The 19115-nt window shown below is 43.0% G+C and overlaps 1 protein-coding gene across 1 annotated transcript in view; it reads left to right on the top strand.

Moving 5' to 3' along the window:
- Positions 1-19115, top strand: part of LOC147035821 (extracellular calcium-sensing receptor-like) — a 95206-nt gene that overhangs the window by 52058 nt on the left and 24033 nt on the right. The window contains exons 8-9 of the mRNA XM_085869673.1: positions 10668-10895; positions 12831-12954. Of these exons, the coding sequence (XP_085725799.1) occupies positions 10668-10895; positions 12831-12954 (352 nt within the window). The remainder of the gene's footprint in view (positions 1-10667; positions 10896-12830; positions 12955-19115) is intronic.

A 19115-nucleotide genomic window follows, 5' to 3' on the forward strand; every position in this document is an offset into this window, starting at 1 on the left:
ATCATCCCCTTGTTCCCCATCCCAATTTTACATTTAATTGAATGGTAAGAAAGAAAACGACTGTTTTACCTTCCTTCTCAAATATCACCCCGATTCCTCCCATTATGTTATTAGCATGTTATCAGCTTGGTATTGAAAACCTTTCTGACGATCCACCCCCTATTCCTCCCATTCTTGGCATCTTCACAGCTTGGCATATCTTACCGTCTTTACATCCACTCCGTATTTCTCCCAATATTGATATCTTCTCATCTTGAACTCTCTTATCATCTTTACATGAAATAATTAATTTAAATACCAACGGTCACGTTGCTCATTGAACTCAAAAAGAGAGCCTAAAAAAAATATTTGGTTGTTTCTTTGTTCATCCAAGTGTTTTCTTCTCTTATGGCTTTAATTATCATCAAGAATGTTAATAAATAGTATATTGAATTTGTTAATGACGTTAACTATCTTTTTTGAGCAGACATGAAATGATGAACCTCTTCAACACTCTGGCGTGAACTCCTCCTCAGCCGCAAATAATTTTGACATTGTAGTGAATTATTTTTCCATTATTTGGCAACCATCAACGTTTTATATCCATTCAAGGATGTTAATAATTTTTTTAAATCATTTAATTCATTTGTATTTTAATTTATTCGCTTATTTGTTTTCTCCAGTTTTGTTTTGGATCTTTCTTCAACAAGGTTTATTTGATATTTTTCACATTCGTGATGTTTCCATTAAGACACCAATATTGTGATGTTTTTTTTCACACCGTGGTCTGGTTATTGTTGGTTCAATCATATATATTGTTTAGGATTCGGCGGTGGCGGGATTCGCACCACGCTCTTGACAGCCAAATGTTGAAGATTTGGCGTCATTTAACCACACCGCCCTCTCCGGGGTTATAACGCCGGCTGGCTCGGCACAGGCCTCGGGTTACGCGCCTCAGATCACGATACTAAAATACACCAGTGCCTTGCCAGTTGGGGAAACAGACCCCAGCTACAGACTGGATTTGTCAGAGACCGAGCGAAGTCTGCCAGTCCATAGCCCGTTTGGGTTTTATATACAAATCGAGCGAATTGTTCCTCAGCACAGGATGAATAAACGCAATGCCGCAACTTTCATATGAATCAGCCAAATTTATTGGGGACACATCGGGGAAATGACACAAGCAAAACCTTCACGACAATGTTATAATCAATCTATGACCCACACTTAACTAGGGAGCTATGGATTACGGGTTTCGAAGGGAACCCAAGCAAGATAAACCTGAGACAACATGCAGACAAGACACAGAGTACTTAGTGAGACCTCATGGACGAGAAGAAAAGTGACAAAGGCACGAATGCGGCTTCTGACAAGCCGATGTCAACGGATTTGAGCACCCAAGCTCAAACACACCGTGTGGCAAAATAGCGGAGTCGTCCTTTTGTCGCACCGCCCAAACATGCAGCCTCAGCGCGTTCAGCCCCCATAAGGTCGAAGGCACAAGAGCAAAAGATCTGCGGTGTGCTCCAGCTGGCTTCTCACAAGGTCCAGCATACAAATCCATGCCTGGCCTGCTCACCAGATCAGGCCAAATCGGGGTGTTGGGCTCCGCAGGCGGATCGACGGGAATACAAGACGTGTCAAGCCGTGCCGTGAGTAGGGACAGTCAGAGGCTCCGTCACTGGACTCCGGATGAACCTGTGGGGGACCTCCTCATAAAAGTTGATCGCCGATTCCCTTCATGCAGTTCTTCCAGCCTCTTTCACGAAGCGGATCGCAGACAGACACAGCCGTCCCATACACAGCAGATCGCGACTCACACTAGTTGTTTCTTTTCCAGCCGATGGCAGACAGACCTCATGCCGTCCCCTCCTTGCCTTTCTTGGGGTGCGCCCATCACGAAGCCGATTCCAGTCTCTCACTAGCAGTTTCTCATCCAGCCCATTGCAGACTGACTTCATGCAGTCCCTTTCTTGCCTTTATTGGGGCTTGCTCTGTACACTAAAAACAGATCCCAGACTCACAAAGCAGCCAGTTCAATTCGCCTTTATTTGGGCGAGCTTTACAGACTGCTTCCGGGGACCCGTGATTGGTCCATCGCTCGAGACTGCAGCAGCCCTCGTCCAATGGGTTGCCGGCACGTCTCGCCGAACGACACTCTCAGAGCGCTGGGCAGGGAATATTTCGGAGAGGGGAAGGAAGAAGAAGAAAACCACCTATCAGCACACCGCCACTGTAGGAACAATGAACAGCCAGCTACACCTTCCGACACACATATAACGTCCAATGACCGAACAACCTGACTAAACATGCATTAAAGGGGGAATCTGGGCTAATCCTATATTTAATAACACACTAAAGGCTCATGTCAGGTAAAGTTCGATCTGAGACCTGCTACAGGTACCATGTAAACCTGTACTAACCTGTTCCATGGTCGGGTTGTCGGTGACTAAACCGTCTCCCCCACCAGGTTTTCTGGTGAGGGGGGTGTTTGAATATGGACACCCAACAGGATTAAAAACAAAACCTGTCAAAGGGCGGAGGAGCTCCTTGTGAGCCAATGGCCATCCATATCTAGTGCCCAACTGTGTCTGCGGACGTCCTCCTGCAGTTGGGTTACCTTTTATCAGGAGGTTGGTGGCAGGATTTGTACTCCGGCCACTGTAAAACCCTTCATTCCGCAAAACGCAAAAACGCAAAAAAAATCTGAAAACCCACTCCGTGAGAGTACCTCCTGCGCAGCTTCCCTTCGCAGGGCAGCTCACCGGATGACGGGATTGGGGCAAAGCCTTCGGGACCCCCAATCTTTGATGATAGGAGGGAAACCACGGGGTAACATCCCTGGGTCAGATTGCGGGAGAGTGTGTCGGAGTGGTGCTGAGGTGTCGTCCACCAGACGGCGGTCTCCTTGGGTTAACCTGAGGCGGTCCCTTTGGGTGGGTGCCTGGAATGTCCTATCCCTAAGAGAGGATGATCACCTGTCTCTGTTATCATCTGAGCTCAAGCGTTTGGACATCGGGATTGCAGCTCTCTCTGAGGTTCGGAGACCGGATTGCGGCGAGATAATGGTGGGTGGTTACACCTACTATTGGTCTGGTCGCTCTGATGGTTACCATACCCAAGGAGTTGCTGTAGCTGTGTCCAATAAGCTGACCCCAATGATAATGGATACCGGTCAACGAGCGTATTATGAGATTAAGGATTCGTCACTCCTTAGGTGTCATTTCCCTGGTCTCTATTTATGCTCCGACTGAGGCGAGTGATCTCACCGTGAAGAATGCATTCTACGCCACACTCGAGTCTGTGGTTGATCAGTGCCCCAGACGAGATACACTTCTAGTCTTGGGGGATTTCAATGCATCAACGGGAACTGATAGGGATGGTTATGAGGTGTGTGTTGGTCCCCATGGGTCAGGAACTAGAACCAGAATAGCACTAAGTTCCTTGATTTGCAAGAAGTCATGGACTTAGGGTGGCTGGTTCATGGTTTCAGCGCCCACAAGCTCATCGCTGGACTTGGTATTCCAACGCTGGCGGTGTGGCAAAGGAGATTGACCATGTCCTCATTGACGGTCGTTGGAGGATGATCCAGAACTGCAGGGTCTACCGGAGTGCTCATTTCCTCAATACTGACCACAGGCTTGTTGTAGCAACTCTAAAGCTGCACCTTAAATCCTGGAGAATGGTACCATCCCAGTCTAGGCTGGATGTTGCCAAGCTCAGGGATGACAGAGTAGCTGAGGAGTTTGCGAACAGGCTGAGTGGACACTTGGGGGGTCTGGGTGCTTTGGGGGGTCCTGAAGAGTTGTGGAGCACCTTCAAGACCACCGTCCTTGATGTTGCCGGTGGATGCCTTGGAGTTCACCGCAGGGCAAAGAAGAATTTTGTCTCTCAAGGGACACTGGATACCATTGACCAGAGTCGCAGGGCCAGGCTGAATGGCAGAGCTGAGCTGTTCAGGGAGCTGAGGCGTAAAACTGTACGTGCACTGAGGGTGGACAAGGAGGCCTATGTGCGAGGAATCTGTGAGGGGGTAGAGCATCACCTGTGGACAGGTGATTCTCGTCCCGCTTACAGGGGAATTCGCGCATTACGTTCATCCAAGCCCATCGCTCGGAGCACTGCAGTTCGAGCAGTGTGTGGTAGGCTCTTGACAGAGGAGTCTGAAGTGAAGGCCCGCTGGGCCAGTTACTTTGAGCGGTTGTATCAGGCTGATCCCCCAGCTGTCGAGTTGGACGTCAAGGGTGTTACAATCCCTGTTGCTGACCCTCGAATCGACTGTGGTCCACCTTCACTTGTGGAAACACGGGCTGCGGTGAACCAGTTGAAACCGGGCAAAGCCCCAGGGATCTGTGGCATCCATGCTGAACTTCTCAAGGCTGGTGGAAATGCTGCACTTGTGTCGTTGCATGCAGTTTTGTGCTCTGCCTGGAACACAGGCATCATCCCAACTGACTGGAAGAGGGGCCTTGTTGTCCCCCTCTGGAAAGGGAATGGTGATCGCCAAGACTGCAACAACTAGCGAGGGGTGACGCTGCTCTCAGTGCCGGGCAAGGTATTTGCTCGGATAATTCTTGATAGGGTTCGCCACCATCTGCTTGAGCACCAGCGTCCAGAGCAGTCAGGCTTTACACCAAAGAGGTCAATGATTGACCGTATCCTTGCACTTCGTGTCCTCACCGAACGCAGACGAGAGTTTCGGCAGGGGCTGCTTGCAGCCTATGTTGATCTCTGTAAAGCGTTCGATTCAGTGAATCGGGATGTCCTCTGGAGGATTCTTGGTCTTCGTGGGGTGCCACCGAAACTGATCGATCTGATGTCTGAACTCTACTCTGGTACTGAGAGTGCTGTGAAGTGTGGTGGTACCATCTCTGACTTATTTCCAGTTGTTACTGGAGTTCGTCAGGGATGTGGACATGCCCCCACACTTTTCAGCACTTGTATGGACTGGATTTTTGGGAGGATGTCGGAGAGATCAAGTTGCGGTGCATCGTTTGGCAATGTCAAGATCTCGGACCTTGATTTTGCAGATGATGCAGTCATCTTTGCGGAGACTTTAGACATCCTCTTGGGGGCCCTCGAGGTGCTGAATGAGGAGTCGGAGCCATTGTGATTACGGATTTCTTGGGTCAAAACTAAGATCCAGGCTTTCGGTGACATCTTGGATGCTGCTGTCCTGTCTGTGTCTGTTTGTGGTGAGGATGTTGAGGTCGTGGATAGATTCACTTACCTTGGCAGTGATATTCATGTCTCCGCAGGTTGTGAGCCGGAGGTCAATAGACGTCTGGGTCGGGCCTGGGGAGTCATGCATTCACTGGATCATGGGGTGTGGCACTGCCGGTACCTGTGCAGGAGGACGAAAGTCCGAGTCTTCAGGTCCTTGGTACTTCCAGTTTTGCTCTATGGGTGCGAGACTTGGACTCTGACCAAGGATCTGAGACGGAGACTTAATTCCTTTGGTACCAGGTCTCTTCGGAGAATCCTTGGTTATCGCTGGTCGGATTTTGTGTCCAACGAGCGGTTGCTGAGAGAGACTCGGATGAGATTTGTTAGCTGCATAGTCCGTGAGTGTCAGTTGCGGCTGTATGGACATGTGGCTCGTTTTCCTGACGCTGATCCTGTTCACCAGATTCTCTCAGCGAGGGAGTCTCATGAGTGGAGGAGGCCAGTGGGCCGACCACGTGCCTCATGGTTGCAGCAGGTTGACCATCATCTCAAGGAGATGGTGATGGGCCTGGCATCTGCCTGGGGGATGGCCAGACGGAGGCCCCTGGAGTACCGGCGGAAAGTGGATGCAGCGACGCGCTGTTCTGGCACATGCTCCCATACCTGACCTGACCTGACTAAAGGCCATTTCCACAACAAGATATATATATATATATATATATATATATATATATATATATATATATATATATATATATATATATATATATATATATATAGATTTATATATATATATATTGTTACAAATTTTGGTCCGCCCGGCGTGCAATCAGTCACGTAACTCAAATCGCGACCGCGTCGCCCACCGGAACGGACAATTCAGTCGTTACCCTCCTTGGAACTACCTCCAGGAGCTTGTCACGGGTGGGTCTTTCGACCCCACCACAATCGTGCCAATCGGCCACCCGCGCTGGATAGGGTTGTTCTCCAAACTCAACCTACCCAAGTACCTGCGCGGGTAGTTAACCAGGCGATTGTACCTCGCCGCTGGCCGGCCTAGGACACGAACCAATAAGCAGTCCGTTCCATGCTTCAGTAATAACTGAGCGGTGTTATAGCCAGCCCCGATGTACGTGATTATTTACCGGGTGCTTACACCCCTCCTTCCAATTCCTTCTGTGATGCAAGATGGAACTTTCAAACAAGGGAAAGTACGCAACGAAACGGGGAACAGTTCAACAAGCACATTTATTGCACACTCAGACAAGCACGTATTTTACAGCCATACAGTAATTCAGGCATGTATACAGTGAAAGCAAGCAAAGGTGGAGTTACAACCCAATAAAGTGTCTTTATTCCACACTCACACTTAGACAATTCTACTTATAACCCGGCGCCACCACATGCATTTACACAAAAGCAAAGGAAAAAGCCACCCTCAAAGGCAAGGGTGGCAGACAGGTTCGTGGACCAAATGTGCGTGGAACCTGGATGAGCGGCCAGGTCCACGAGACCTTACCCGCACCCTTGTGGCGCGATTGCGGTCAAGCCGCGATGCCAGCATAGCTGCGCTTGGCTTCCTGCCACTGGCCTGGCCGGCGAGCTCTCTCCGGCGCTCCCCGTCTGCCTTAAAACTTCAGCTCCGAGCTCCGTCTCCCGACTCTGCCCCACCGACACTGCCGCCGTCTGCCTCTTCGAGCTCCATCCGGTTCTCCGACCCCTCCAGACTGCCACTCCACTGACTCCAGACTGCCAGTCTCCAGACCCGACTTGACTGCCACTCTCCAGACCCGACTTGACTGCCGCGACCGATACACTGCCGCGAGCTGCATTGTGCTCACGCTTATACAGGCCGGGGGAGGAGTGCATATGCAAATTTGTGGTTCACAGCGGGTTCGGAGGCGGGGCTGCACCACCTGATGCTCAGCCATTGGATGGATGAAAAGTGGGTGTGAATCATTCCTGATCCGTTTTTCGAGGCGAAAGGAACCCATTCACAACCCATGGCACGACGTTTGGTAGAAAGGGAAAGGTGTTGGGAGTTTGCTGCGGTGGTTTGGGAAGGGTGTTGGTGGTGGCGATTTGGTTGCTGGCAGGCGTCGTTTGAGAATGGCAGTGAAGCGATGTTTGCGGGGTGGATTTGTGGAGGTAAAGAGGCGAAGGTGGTGGTGTTTCGGTGTAGTTGTTTGGGAATGATGTTGGTGGTGGCGATTTGGTTGTTGGGGGATGATTGGTCCAAAATAATGATAGAGAAAAGAAAAACGGCTAACTCAAAGGATCACAGCCCTGTGAACACGGAAAATTCCCTCTAAACAACAGTGGGGAAATCTAACTACACATATACTTATCGTCATAACTGATCTAAGGTCCTTTATGATGGTCTGCGAATTTCCATAGACGTAACAATAGACTGTATATATGGTTTCACAAAAAATATACAACTTTTAAAATGCTTCGTTTGATCTTAAAAAAGTGGTAATTTTGTCACTAATGCTTCATTTCTTGTTGCAGAGACCCTGAAGTTTATTTTGATATCAAGCAAGCACCATAAAAATGCCAAGACTGACCATACACCAACGGACAAAAATTGTTGAACTTTGGCACCAGACGAAAAGTATCATACAGGTGCAATGTCCTTACTCGAGACATTTTGGGATCCACTTGCGCCATGCACCAAACTTTCGGATAATAAAATGCACCATCGCAAAGTATACCAATGTGGGAACCATCTGTGACCTTAACAAGAGTCACAGTGGTCGGAAGAGGACAGGTCGTAGTGAAGAAAATGTGGAAATTGTGAGACAGGCGGTTGTTCAGAGTCCAAAAAACTCGATTCGATGACTTTCTGCCGAGACACACATTCATACGAGCACCGTTCAGAGGATCCTTCACCATGACATTCCTGCCTTTCCATACAAAATGCCTTTCCAACATTTTGAGGGCCGCTTTATCTCCCTCTACAAAGACGTTGAGTGGCCACCTTATTCCCCTGACCTTACTCCTCCAGACTTCTTCTTGTGGGGGTATCTCAATGACAGGATCTATGGAAACCTTAGGCCTCAGACTCTTGATCAGATAAAGGAAATCATCCACCGAGAAATCCAGAACATTCCGCAGGAAACTTTTCCCAAAGTGATGGAGAACATGACAACGCGTTTGCAAGTAGTGATCTGGCAACGTGGAGCCTACGTCGAAGATGTGGTCCAAAAGAAAACGGCGATTCTATACCAAAATTTCAATTTTGGTGGCAATTTTGACATTGGTACAATAAACTTCAACCTTTCAGCTTTCTATCCAGCCATATATCTTTTTAAAAATATACGTTATGACCATCCTCTTTGCAGATGAAAAGTTGTATATTTTTTGGGACACCCTATATATATATATATATATATATATATATATATATATATATATATATATATATATATATATATATATATATATATATATATATATATATATATATATATATATATATATATATATATATATATATATATATATATATATATATATATATATATATATATATATATATATATATATATATATATATATATATATATGTATATATATATATATGTATGTATGTATATATATGTATGAATAAACCGCCTCCATCGTTTCAGCCCTTGTGACTTCTCCAAATGTTTTTGTATTACACAACCAGCAATGATAGAATTACGTTTTTATAACCACAACAACCATTACAACCGAGCTGCATGACCAATAAGGCAAGAAGCCCTGCCTCCAAGGGTGACGGTGGCTTATGGTCACATCCCCGTGGCTGATGATTGATGGGTGTGACGTGATTAGGATAAGGCAGAGCGCGAGAGAGGCGTCATCAGTCAGAGAACATGGGGGTGAGAGGAACGTGGCTGGGACAGAGGATCTCGCTTTGCTTTCCTCTGTGCACGAGAAAGGCTGCACAATTGTCATGTTCAGGCTGTGTGAATTTTCAGCATGCTGAGCAAGATGCTCGCCATTGACTGTCGGCTTCATTCTTTCATTCCTCTCTTTCCCCACCTTTGCAACAAACAAGCACACACTATTCAATCCCACTCTTCCCTCCAGGTCTTTAAAACTGCTGTTCACCACCATTTCTTGTCTTCCTCCAAGCAAAACCATGATCTTTTCTACCCCCGCTAATCCACTCCAAACCTACCTCATTCACATTCACTGCTTTCATTCCTGAAAGTCCCTGCAGTGTCTATCTCGTTAACCCTGTGTACCCCGCTACATCCCTCTCTCTTCCACAGATCTCCTCAATGTCTCGTCGCCACTGTTTTCTGCTTCCCTCACCAATCCCTCTTGTCTACTGCTCCCCTTGTTATACATTCTATGTGTTGGTTCTTACACGAGCCTTGCCATTGTATGTAAAAAATAAAAATTAAAATTAAAATGTTGCGATATTTTCATCATTACCTTGATAAATTTGGATTTCGACAAACAATCCGTTGGGGAGGAATGGGGTCGACAGGATGGATACAGCAGGTAAATTCTTCACTCCCACTCACACCGCCTATCCTTTCTCTCCCTCCCTCCCATCTCTCTCCATTCTCCCCTCTCTCTCCATACTCCCCTCTCTCTCCATACTCCCCTCTCAATCCTTCCTCCCCTTTCAATCCATTATTTCCCTCTCTCCCGCTTTCCTCTCTGCCATTCTCCTCTCTCTCCTTTCCCCCTCTCTCCTCCACTCTCCCCTCCACTCCCCCCCTATTTCTCAATGTCCATGGTCTATCATTTTTACCCATTGAGCATCAAGCAAGGAAGCAACACGCACCATATTTAATGTCCTTCATATAACTCATAACTTGGTGCCAAGTGGCGTTTGAAATGCCAAACTCCTCCACCCTTAACGAATTTCATCATCGAGTCCACTGGTAATTGAATTTAAGCTTATTTTGGAGCTCTTTGAAGTTTATTGTGAAACATTATTTTAGATCACGTTGCTAAATGGAGAGAAGTTTTTCTTTAAATAAATTTTCACTTTGCACAGAAATGTTTGTTCAAAGACTGTTAATGCAGGCTGCTTAGTGATTATCACCGCCAACATGGTTTGTTCACCTTAGTGATGATCCTCATACTCTGTCACAGAGTGTTGGTGCAACCAAAGCAGCTTCCTGAGCAATGGTTATACTGGGTGGTTTGCCATTGCATTCCCAGCAGTAGTTTGGCCAGAAATTAGTAATTTGTTCATTTTACAGATCCTCATCATTATAATTCACCTACACTCTTTGCAAAGGACACCATGTGGATATTTAGCATCCACCAACTCATGTCGCTGGATGGGACACCCAGTTTTTTGTCCAACGGATGGTTGATTGGTGAGCTTTGCCTCAATGTGGAGCTTTTCCAATGCAGCGGGGGAAGCGGCGGCCATAAACGGGAGACAGCGGAACACACAATTGCATGAACAGACACCACACCTCACATTATATTATAGATTGTACTTTTCGTCTTATATCGATATAATATTGATTTCTTAAATTTAATTTATTCTTCAATTAAAATTCCAGCTATTATACTATTTGAAGAAGGTCACTTTCAAAGTTAACAAAGGAGAAACATTGTTTTTTGATAAAAATGGAGATCCTCCAGCAGTATATGAGATTTTGAACTGGCAGAAAAACATAGAAGGTGGTTTGGATTTCAAAGTTGTTGGAATTTTTGATTCATCTCATCCACAAGAGAAGCAGCTTCGTATTGTTTCAAGTGAATTTATATGGAATGATGGCACACCAAAGGTAAGAGTAAATTTTGTTAACATCAAGGAAAATTAAGTTTCAAGTTTTATAGCTGTTGAATCCTTGTAAGTGACAAAAGGAGGAGTTGACACTAATTTTCCTTTAATAATTTCCTGTTCGAGGGTCCGCCAACAAGGAGCTCTGAGCCAGAGATGTAAGACATGCACAAATGGTAGAACCGATGCTAGACATGACTGTGTCCATGATTTCGCCTGCTTATGAAACCCCAGGGATAGTTCAAATGAAGCTAAACATGGTAGTTGTTCACACGGGCATGGGGGCAGATGGTAGGAAGACATTCTTTACAATTAAATGTTTTTATGAAAATAATACAGTGATAAGGAGGAACAACATGCTCTGAATAAATTAATTGAACAAACAAAGCAGTGGACAGCCATAAACAGGGATGAGAGGAGTACACAATCATATATGCAAATATAATAAATAAACCACTATGGTGGTAAAATACCAGACTCAAACAACAAATGGTACAGGCGAGAAATTTGGGCAAGCATGAGCTACTGCTGCTGTACCACGATGGTACAACACATAAAGATGTGTGGCTCTCGATGTCAATGGAAGTGGTCATGATGAGGAGCTCACATGCTGTCCGATTTCTCCAGTGGTCCTACATCTGGGGGAGAAAACATAGAGAGAGGGTACACATGCACCTTCATCAGTACTCATCATCACTTCAGACTGCTCTCGCCTGGTCCCTGGTGGCAAATCCACATGAGAGGGGTGGCACTCGACCACAACAGCCACCCCCCACCCCTTTCCTAATCTAGAATCTCCTCGCAGCACATGAGGCCGCTTATCTCATCTTTTGTGATTCCTCAGCACAATTGCCATACCTGCTCATGGGGCATTCAAAGCATCCAGTGTCCCATAAAGGGCAGTTATAGCAAGACTCCAGTGCGTTTCGGTGGCCAGATGTCCTCCACCTGATTTCATCAGTTACTTTAGGTATTGAAACGCCAAGATTTTTGACACAATACAACCATAACCTATTATGTTTTAAGATTTAAACTCACTGCCTCTGTGAAGCATGTTCTCCAAAATGACTTTCCTCCTACATTGTCCCTAATTCAGGCATACATCTATTCTACTAAATTCACATGGTCCATACGATTCTGAGCACAATCTATCCATGGATCCTCCCTTTTTCCTGTCACAATAATCCCTTTCTCGCCGGAAGATTCATATGTATTTGGTGTCACGTGAGAATGGTGTCTACATTCGTTTACTTCAAGAGTGTTTGTATTATGTCACATTTATATTCTCGTGTTAATTAGTGAGTCGAATGATACTGTTTCGAATGAAAATATAGAGAGATTGAGTTTAAAGTGGAATGAATAAATTACGTGAGGGTTTCCACAGGTTGCATTCTCGAATTTGACATTTTAAGATCCGTTAGCTGCTGCAAGATTTTTGTCCAAGTCATTCACGAACCGGCTGACCATGCCTGATGTTAGTTTGAAGGTGTCACAGGAATGGGAAATTTATTGGTTCATGGTTTGGCATTTGCTTTTTAACCCAAATTCATCACAAACTGGCTGTCCATGCCTGACATTAGACTGAAGGTATCACAGGAATGTGGATGGTTTGGCATTCGCTGATTTTTTCCCAAGTCATTCACGAACCGGCTGTCCATTCCTGATGTTAGAATGAAGGTGTCACTGGAATTTGGAATTTATTGGTTCATGGTGTGGCATTCACTGTTGTTTTCCCATGTCATTCACGAACCAGCTACCCATTCCTGACATTCGATTGAAGGTTTCACAGGAATGTGGAATTTCTTGGTTCATGGTTTGGCACTCGCCATGTCCGCATTGTGTGTTTGCTTTTGGGCTCCCTCCCATGCATAGCATGGGTACTTCGCCAGTAATATTTTTTTTCTTTATCTATATTTTCAATGAATTTTGTGTTTTTAAGGTTCCGCGCTCTTTGTGCAGCAATTCCTGCAAACCTGGAACACGAAAGGCTACCCAGATTGGAAAGCCATTATGTTGTCATGATTGCATTGCTTGCCCTCAAGTGCAATTCTCCAATGAGACAGGTAAATGAAACATCGTGATCAATAGAATTTTAATAAGCAAAAATTATAATTTTAATTTAAAAAAGTGAATAAATGGTATCTTATTAAGTTGTTTGTTTTGACATTTTTTTGCAATATTTTCTCCCTACATTGCTGACTTTGTTGTAGGATATCATTTTAATATAATAGATAATGTGCAGTGTTATATGAAAGTAGCAATTCATTGTCATGGGGCCATGTGGAAATGTGTGGAACTGAAACTTGTTTTTCCCATTGGTTTATATTAGATCTGCATTGCATTTCAGCTTATCCTGGACTGGGCAACTCAGGTGTGTGTATGTGTGTGTGTTGTTGGTTGTTGGCTCCATATGCAGGTTTAATAAGGTGCAACGATGCTCTCCCTGTTCTCGAAGTATCTAACTGTGTGTGTGATATATATATATATATATATATATATATATATATATATATATATATATATATATATATATATATATATATATAATTATTAGTGTGATGTGTCCACACATTATAATAAACTAGTGCATGCCCGTACGTGCATGCCCGTACGTGTGTGGCAGTACGTGCGAGGCCATACATGCAAAAAAAAAATTCTAACTGCGTGCCAGAAACAAACACACAGGCCGATCCGTCACTCTCACGTGCCCATACATGTATGGCCGTACGTGCGTGGCCGTACGTGCAAAAAAATTAAAACTTTCAAAGAACTACACAGGCCGTTCCTTTGCTGTCATAAACCACGACTGGATTGGGGCATTGTGTTGAAGAAAATCGAGAAAAAAAATCGAGAAAGTACAGAAATCGAGAAAGAAAGAATACAGTAAGTCGATAAATCGAGAAAAAATCGAGAAGACATCGAGAAAGAATACAATAAGTCATCACTATCCGGAAGTTCGCATATCGCAGTTACGATTATTCCCAATTTAGTTTTAATGGCCAATTATTCAATTAGCACCAACGTATTTTGCCTTTTCGCAATGTCATCGCAAGGAAAAACACAAAAAGAAGGGAAGAGAAAAAAGAAAAAAGAAAAAAAACGAACGTGCAAAAAAAAAAAATTTTTCAAACAACTACACAGGCCGTTGCTTCACTCTCCTAAACGATGACTGTATTGGGGCATTGTTGTTATCTATAAATGCGCATAAGATATCGATAAATTATTGGAATACAGTGTCATCACTATTCGGAAATCCATATGTTGTAACCCGTAATGGGGAACACGGTGAAGAATCTCTTCCCCAATGACCACGCCTATGCAGCAACGTGTCCTTTAATTGGTAACAAAATGGCGCATCGGCCACGCTAACGCAGCAACGTGTCCTGTCATTGGTTGGTAAATAAATGGCCATAACTTGGGAAGCACTTGTCCGATTAATATCAAACCTTGAAAAGGCACATACTCAGGTCCCCAGCAATATACCTGGCAAGTTTCAATTAGATCGGACCAGTTTTTGTCGAGAAACAACGTTCACAGTCTCACACACACACACACACACACACACACACACACACACACACACACACACACACACACACACACACACACACACACACACACACACACACACACACACACACACACACACACACACACATTGCTGGAATTATAGATAGATTACAAACCATGATTCATGCATAGATAAAATGTAAGTAGAAGCTTTATGATTGCAGGGAAGCATCACTCACCTCCTGCTCCATATCGATTGAGTTTTCCATTTCACAGTTTACAGTTGTAAAAATTACAATTTGCAAATGGTAGATATCAATTGTGGTTTTTAATTCACAGTTTACAGTTAAAGAAATTACAATTCATTTTACAGTTTTAGAAATTACAATACTGTTTACAGATTTCGAAATTACAATACAGTTCACAATTATATAAATTACAATTTTTAAATGCTAGATATCCATTGAGGTTTTTGTTTCACAGTTTGCAGTGATATAAATTAAAATGCATTTTCCAGTAATAGAAATTCCAATTTTCAAAAGCAAGATATAAATTTTGTGTTATATTTTCCACTTTACAGTTATAGAAATTACAATACAGTTTGCACTTATAGAGATTAAAATTTTCAAATGTGAGATATCATTTAAGGTTTGTATTTCACGGTTTACAGTTATAGAAATTACAACACAGTTTACAGTAATAAAAATTACAATAGAGTTTGCAGTTGCAGAAATTCCAATTTTCAAATGCTCAATATTGATTGTGGTTTTTATTTTTGCTTCCGGTTATAGAAATTAAAACACAGTTTACAGTTTTAGAAATTACAATACAGTTTACAATTAGAGAAGTTACAATTTTCAAATGCGAGATTTCAATTGAGGATTTAATTTCACAGTTTCCAGTCTTAGAAATTACAATTCAGTTTACAGTTTTAGAAATTACAATACAGTTTACAGTTAGAGAAATTACAATACAGTTTCCAGTTAGAGAAATTACAATACAGTTTCTCTTATATAAATTACAGTTTTCAAATGCAGGATATCAATTGAGGTTTATGTTTCCCAGTTTTCAGTAATAGAAATTACAACACAGTTTACAGTTACATCAATTACAATTCAGTTTGAAGTTATAGAAATTACAATACCGTTTACAGTCATAGAAATTGCAATACTGTTTACAGTCATAGAACTTACAACACTGTCTACAGTGATATAACTTACAATACAGTGTGCAGTGAAAGAAATGACAATTTCCAAGTGCTAGATATCAATTGAGATTTTTATTTCACAGTTTACAGTTATAGAAATTACAATTTCGAAATGTTAGTTATCTAATGAAGTTTTCAGCTCATCTGGGGCATAGTTGCGTGGATTTTAAGGGACGGAGCATCATCTGTCCATCCGTCCGTCCATTCAAAAATATGTTCAACTTCTTCTCTGTAACGACATATTCAATTTTTATGACTACCACAACGTTCATCACTGTGTATGTACCAAAGTTTGTTCATGACAATAAAAAAATATCAGGCCCAAAGGGAGTCTACGGGGGATGCCCTTCAAAATAGGTATTTGCCTTCTTCTCAGAAACTAAAAATGTAATTCTGACGAAACTTGCCCACAACCTTCATCAACCTTGACAAACCAAAGTTTGTTCACGGCATTTATAGGATTAGGGTCTGAGGGGGTCTTCAGAAGTTTATGGGGGAGGTCGCTCCCTCCCCCTAAAGAGATATTCGCTTTCTTCTCAGAAGTGAAACATAATTCTGATTAAAGTTGTCCACAACCTTCATCAACCATGTTGTGCCAAAGTTTGTTCATGACGTTAGAAAAATCGGGCTCATTCAAAAGCGGTGTTTACACGGTTGTCCCCCAAAATATGTATTTGATTTCTTCTCCAAAACTACACAAACAATTTCGATGAAACTTGACCACAACCTTCAGCACCCATGATAAACCAATGTTTGCTCATGCAATTGAAAAATTGGAGTTCGAAGGAGGTCGGGGTGGGAGGTGGGGTGTTGCCCCCCAAAGGAGGTATTGCTTTTTCTCAGAAACTATACAATTCCGATGAAGCTTCACCACAAAATTCAACACCTGTGATGTTCCAAAGATTGTTGATAATTTGAGAAAAATCGGGGTCTAAGGGGATGTATGCAGGGTTCCCCCCAAAATATGTATTTCCTTTCATCTCTGAAACCACACACATGATTGTGATGAAACTTTACCACAACCTTTACCACCCATGATGTAGCAAAGTTTGTTCATGGCATGAAAAAAAATCCATAGGTATTTACTTTTGTCTCCGTTACATATTTTCTGGGGCATCCATGCCTACCAGTGGTTGCCTGGTTATCTTATCCAGCCATGACCAGTTGAGTGCTCAGTTGAGTATTACCCATATATTTATTTTACAGTTTACAATTATATAAATTTCTAATACAGTTTACAGTTATATAAACAAGAAAAAGAGCATTCAGAGATTGCAGACCCTCACCAGGACTTTTTTTTTCTCACCAGGACAGGACCATCCAAGTTTTGTGTGGTATTTGTGTAGTTTTGTGTGTTGTATTTTGTGTGGTGTTTGTGTACTGTTGTGATATGTAATTAATAAGAGACATAATTCGAACTGCCACTTTATAACTGCTCGCAGTGATGAGCGGGTACAAAAACGTCCTGCTTTGATGCAACCCCGTTTAGATTGGACCCCTGACCCTGAACCATGACTTTTTCGGTTATTTTTCAATTGAATTTACAATGGGATTGAAATAAATTCAATTTAAATCAAATGGAACACCAAATAGGTACAGTCCTGCAACGGAATAATCAGAAGGAAATTGTGGTAGAAAAGAACTCAATTTCCACAAGTTGGAATAACATAAAATTGGAGAATCATTAATTTCGTATTCACGGAGGAAGAACATTCATTGATTCACTGAAACATTTGAATGGATTTCACTGAAATAGAAGCCAGAAGCACTTTCTCTTATACATAATTTGACACCACAAAGAATGGGAGGGTGAGACACTTGGCAATTCAACCATGGGATGAGCTGATAAGCATGAGGCAAAATAACTCAAAACTGCAATATATGTCCACTTTGGGTGGGAAGGAGAGAATGACACAATCATGGCAAAAATTTGCAGTGTTATCAACCAGGTCACCCTGTTTTGACGCAGTGAATAACACCTTTTTCAGAGTAAGATATTCTTTTTATCAATATGTCGGTCAAAATACTCTTTGGAAAAGGAAAACGTTACTGAAAGCCAATTTGATGACAGTACAAAAAATTAATTTTTTGAAGTACCAGAAACAATTATAATTGAGAATAAATGAAAATAATTTTTCTTCCACATCTCCCACCCCTTTTTTTTTACTGATCAGGAAAAAATTGAATAAATATGTTATAGATGATCACCATACCCCATTCCTGGAGGAGAAAAGACATCCTTTACACAAGTTCAATCAATAATGGCAGTGAGTGCTCATAGGAGAAGAATCCTGGATGAGGACCATTTCAATCGCGTCCCAAGCAGGTTTGTGAGGGTGTTTCCAGAAAATTCATGGCCTGTTCAACAGCAGGTGTCACAAATTGAAAAGACATGCTTCCCGAGGCCAGAAGATAAGCAGGTCAGGTTGGAGATAGAGCAGCACCAAACTGGAAACACAGTCTAGATGCTCCTTGAGCTGCAAAGAAGGTAGATCTTGGCAGGTACAAGCTTGGGCCCGACACTGGGTGATAGATGACACTGGTATTAAGGAGACGAAAAGGACTCTAGATGTGAACCAGCGATCCAGTCCCAGGAGAATTTGGGACCTCGTAGCAGCAGTTCGTGCAATCAGGTTTGATTCACCATGGGAGCTATACACGTTTGAGGCAGCCACGAAGACTGCATGAGCGCCACCCCACACCATTGAACACACGTTGAAGATGACTTGCCATATAGACCTTCAGAGCCTTCGCTGTGGATTGTGCGACCACAGCAATTTCATAATGTATCTACAGAGCAGCAATTGTGACTGTGGTCAGGGTCATTCCCCCAGGCAGGCACATGCAATGGCGGTGTTAAGTCTTTGCCTTGCTGGGGTTTGGCTTGTCCAACCTCCTCTTCAGTGGGTTTTTGCTTTTGTTTTCCCTCTTTTTCGTTTTTTAACATGCTCATCTTATCTCCTCAGGGAGGGGGTGGTGTCATGATCATGTGTTGAATGCCCACTCACCCAAATCTGGGTTTTCCCCATCTTCCAATATTTTGGTGGAATTTCTTCCAAAGCTTCATTGTAGGAAATCGTATGCTGCATAGTTAAACTGCTCTCAACTCTGAATAAAACAAAATCAAGGTTAAGCATCTAACATACTTGATATTGTAGATCAAACTTTTACCCTTTCCTTTCCTTTTTTTCCCCTTCACACCTGCACGACATGCTAAAATCTCAGTTACATGTATACTCATAAACAATCATCTCATTTGCTATTTCCATGTAGAAAGGGTGGCAGTATTTAACAGGGTTCCAATTTGCAATCATTTTAACATTTGAAATCATTTTAACATTCATATCTGCTAAATAATCCACAGTTTCATTCACAAGCAGTTCCAGAGCAACTGCCATTATTTATTTATTTATTTCCAGCTAACTTAGCACTTCCGTGCTGAAGAAAAATGGTCTAGTCAGTGTTAGAAATACTTCAACTTACTTATCAAATATGTCGAAAGAAGTA

This window comes from Eptatretus burgeri, chromosome 1 (assembly GCF_056783735.1).
Source record: "Eptatretus burgeri isolate ZD-2024b chromosome 1, Ebu_testis_v1, whole genome shotgun sequence".
NCBI classification, from domain to species: domain Eukaryota; kingdom Metazoa; phylum Chordata; class Myxini; order Myxiniformes; family Myxinidae; genus Eptatretus; species Eptatretus burgeri.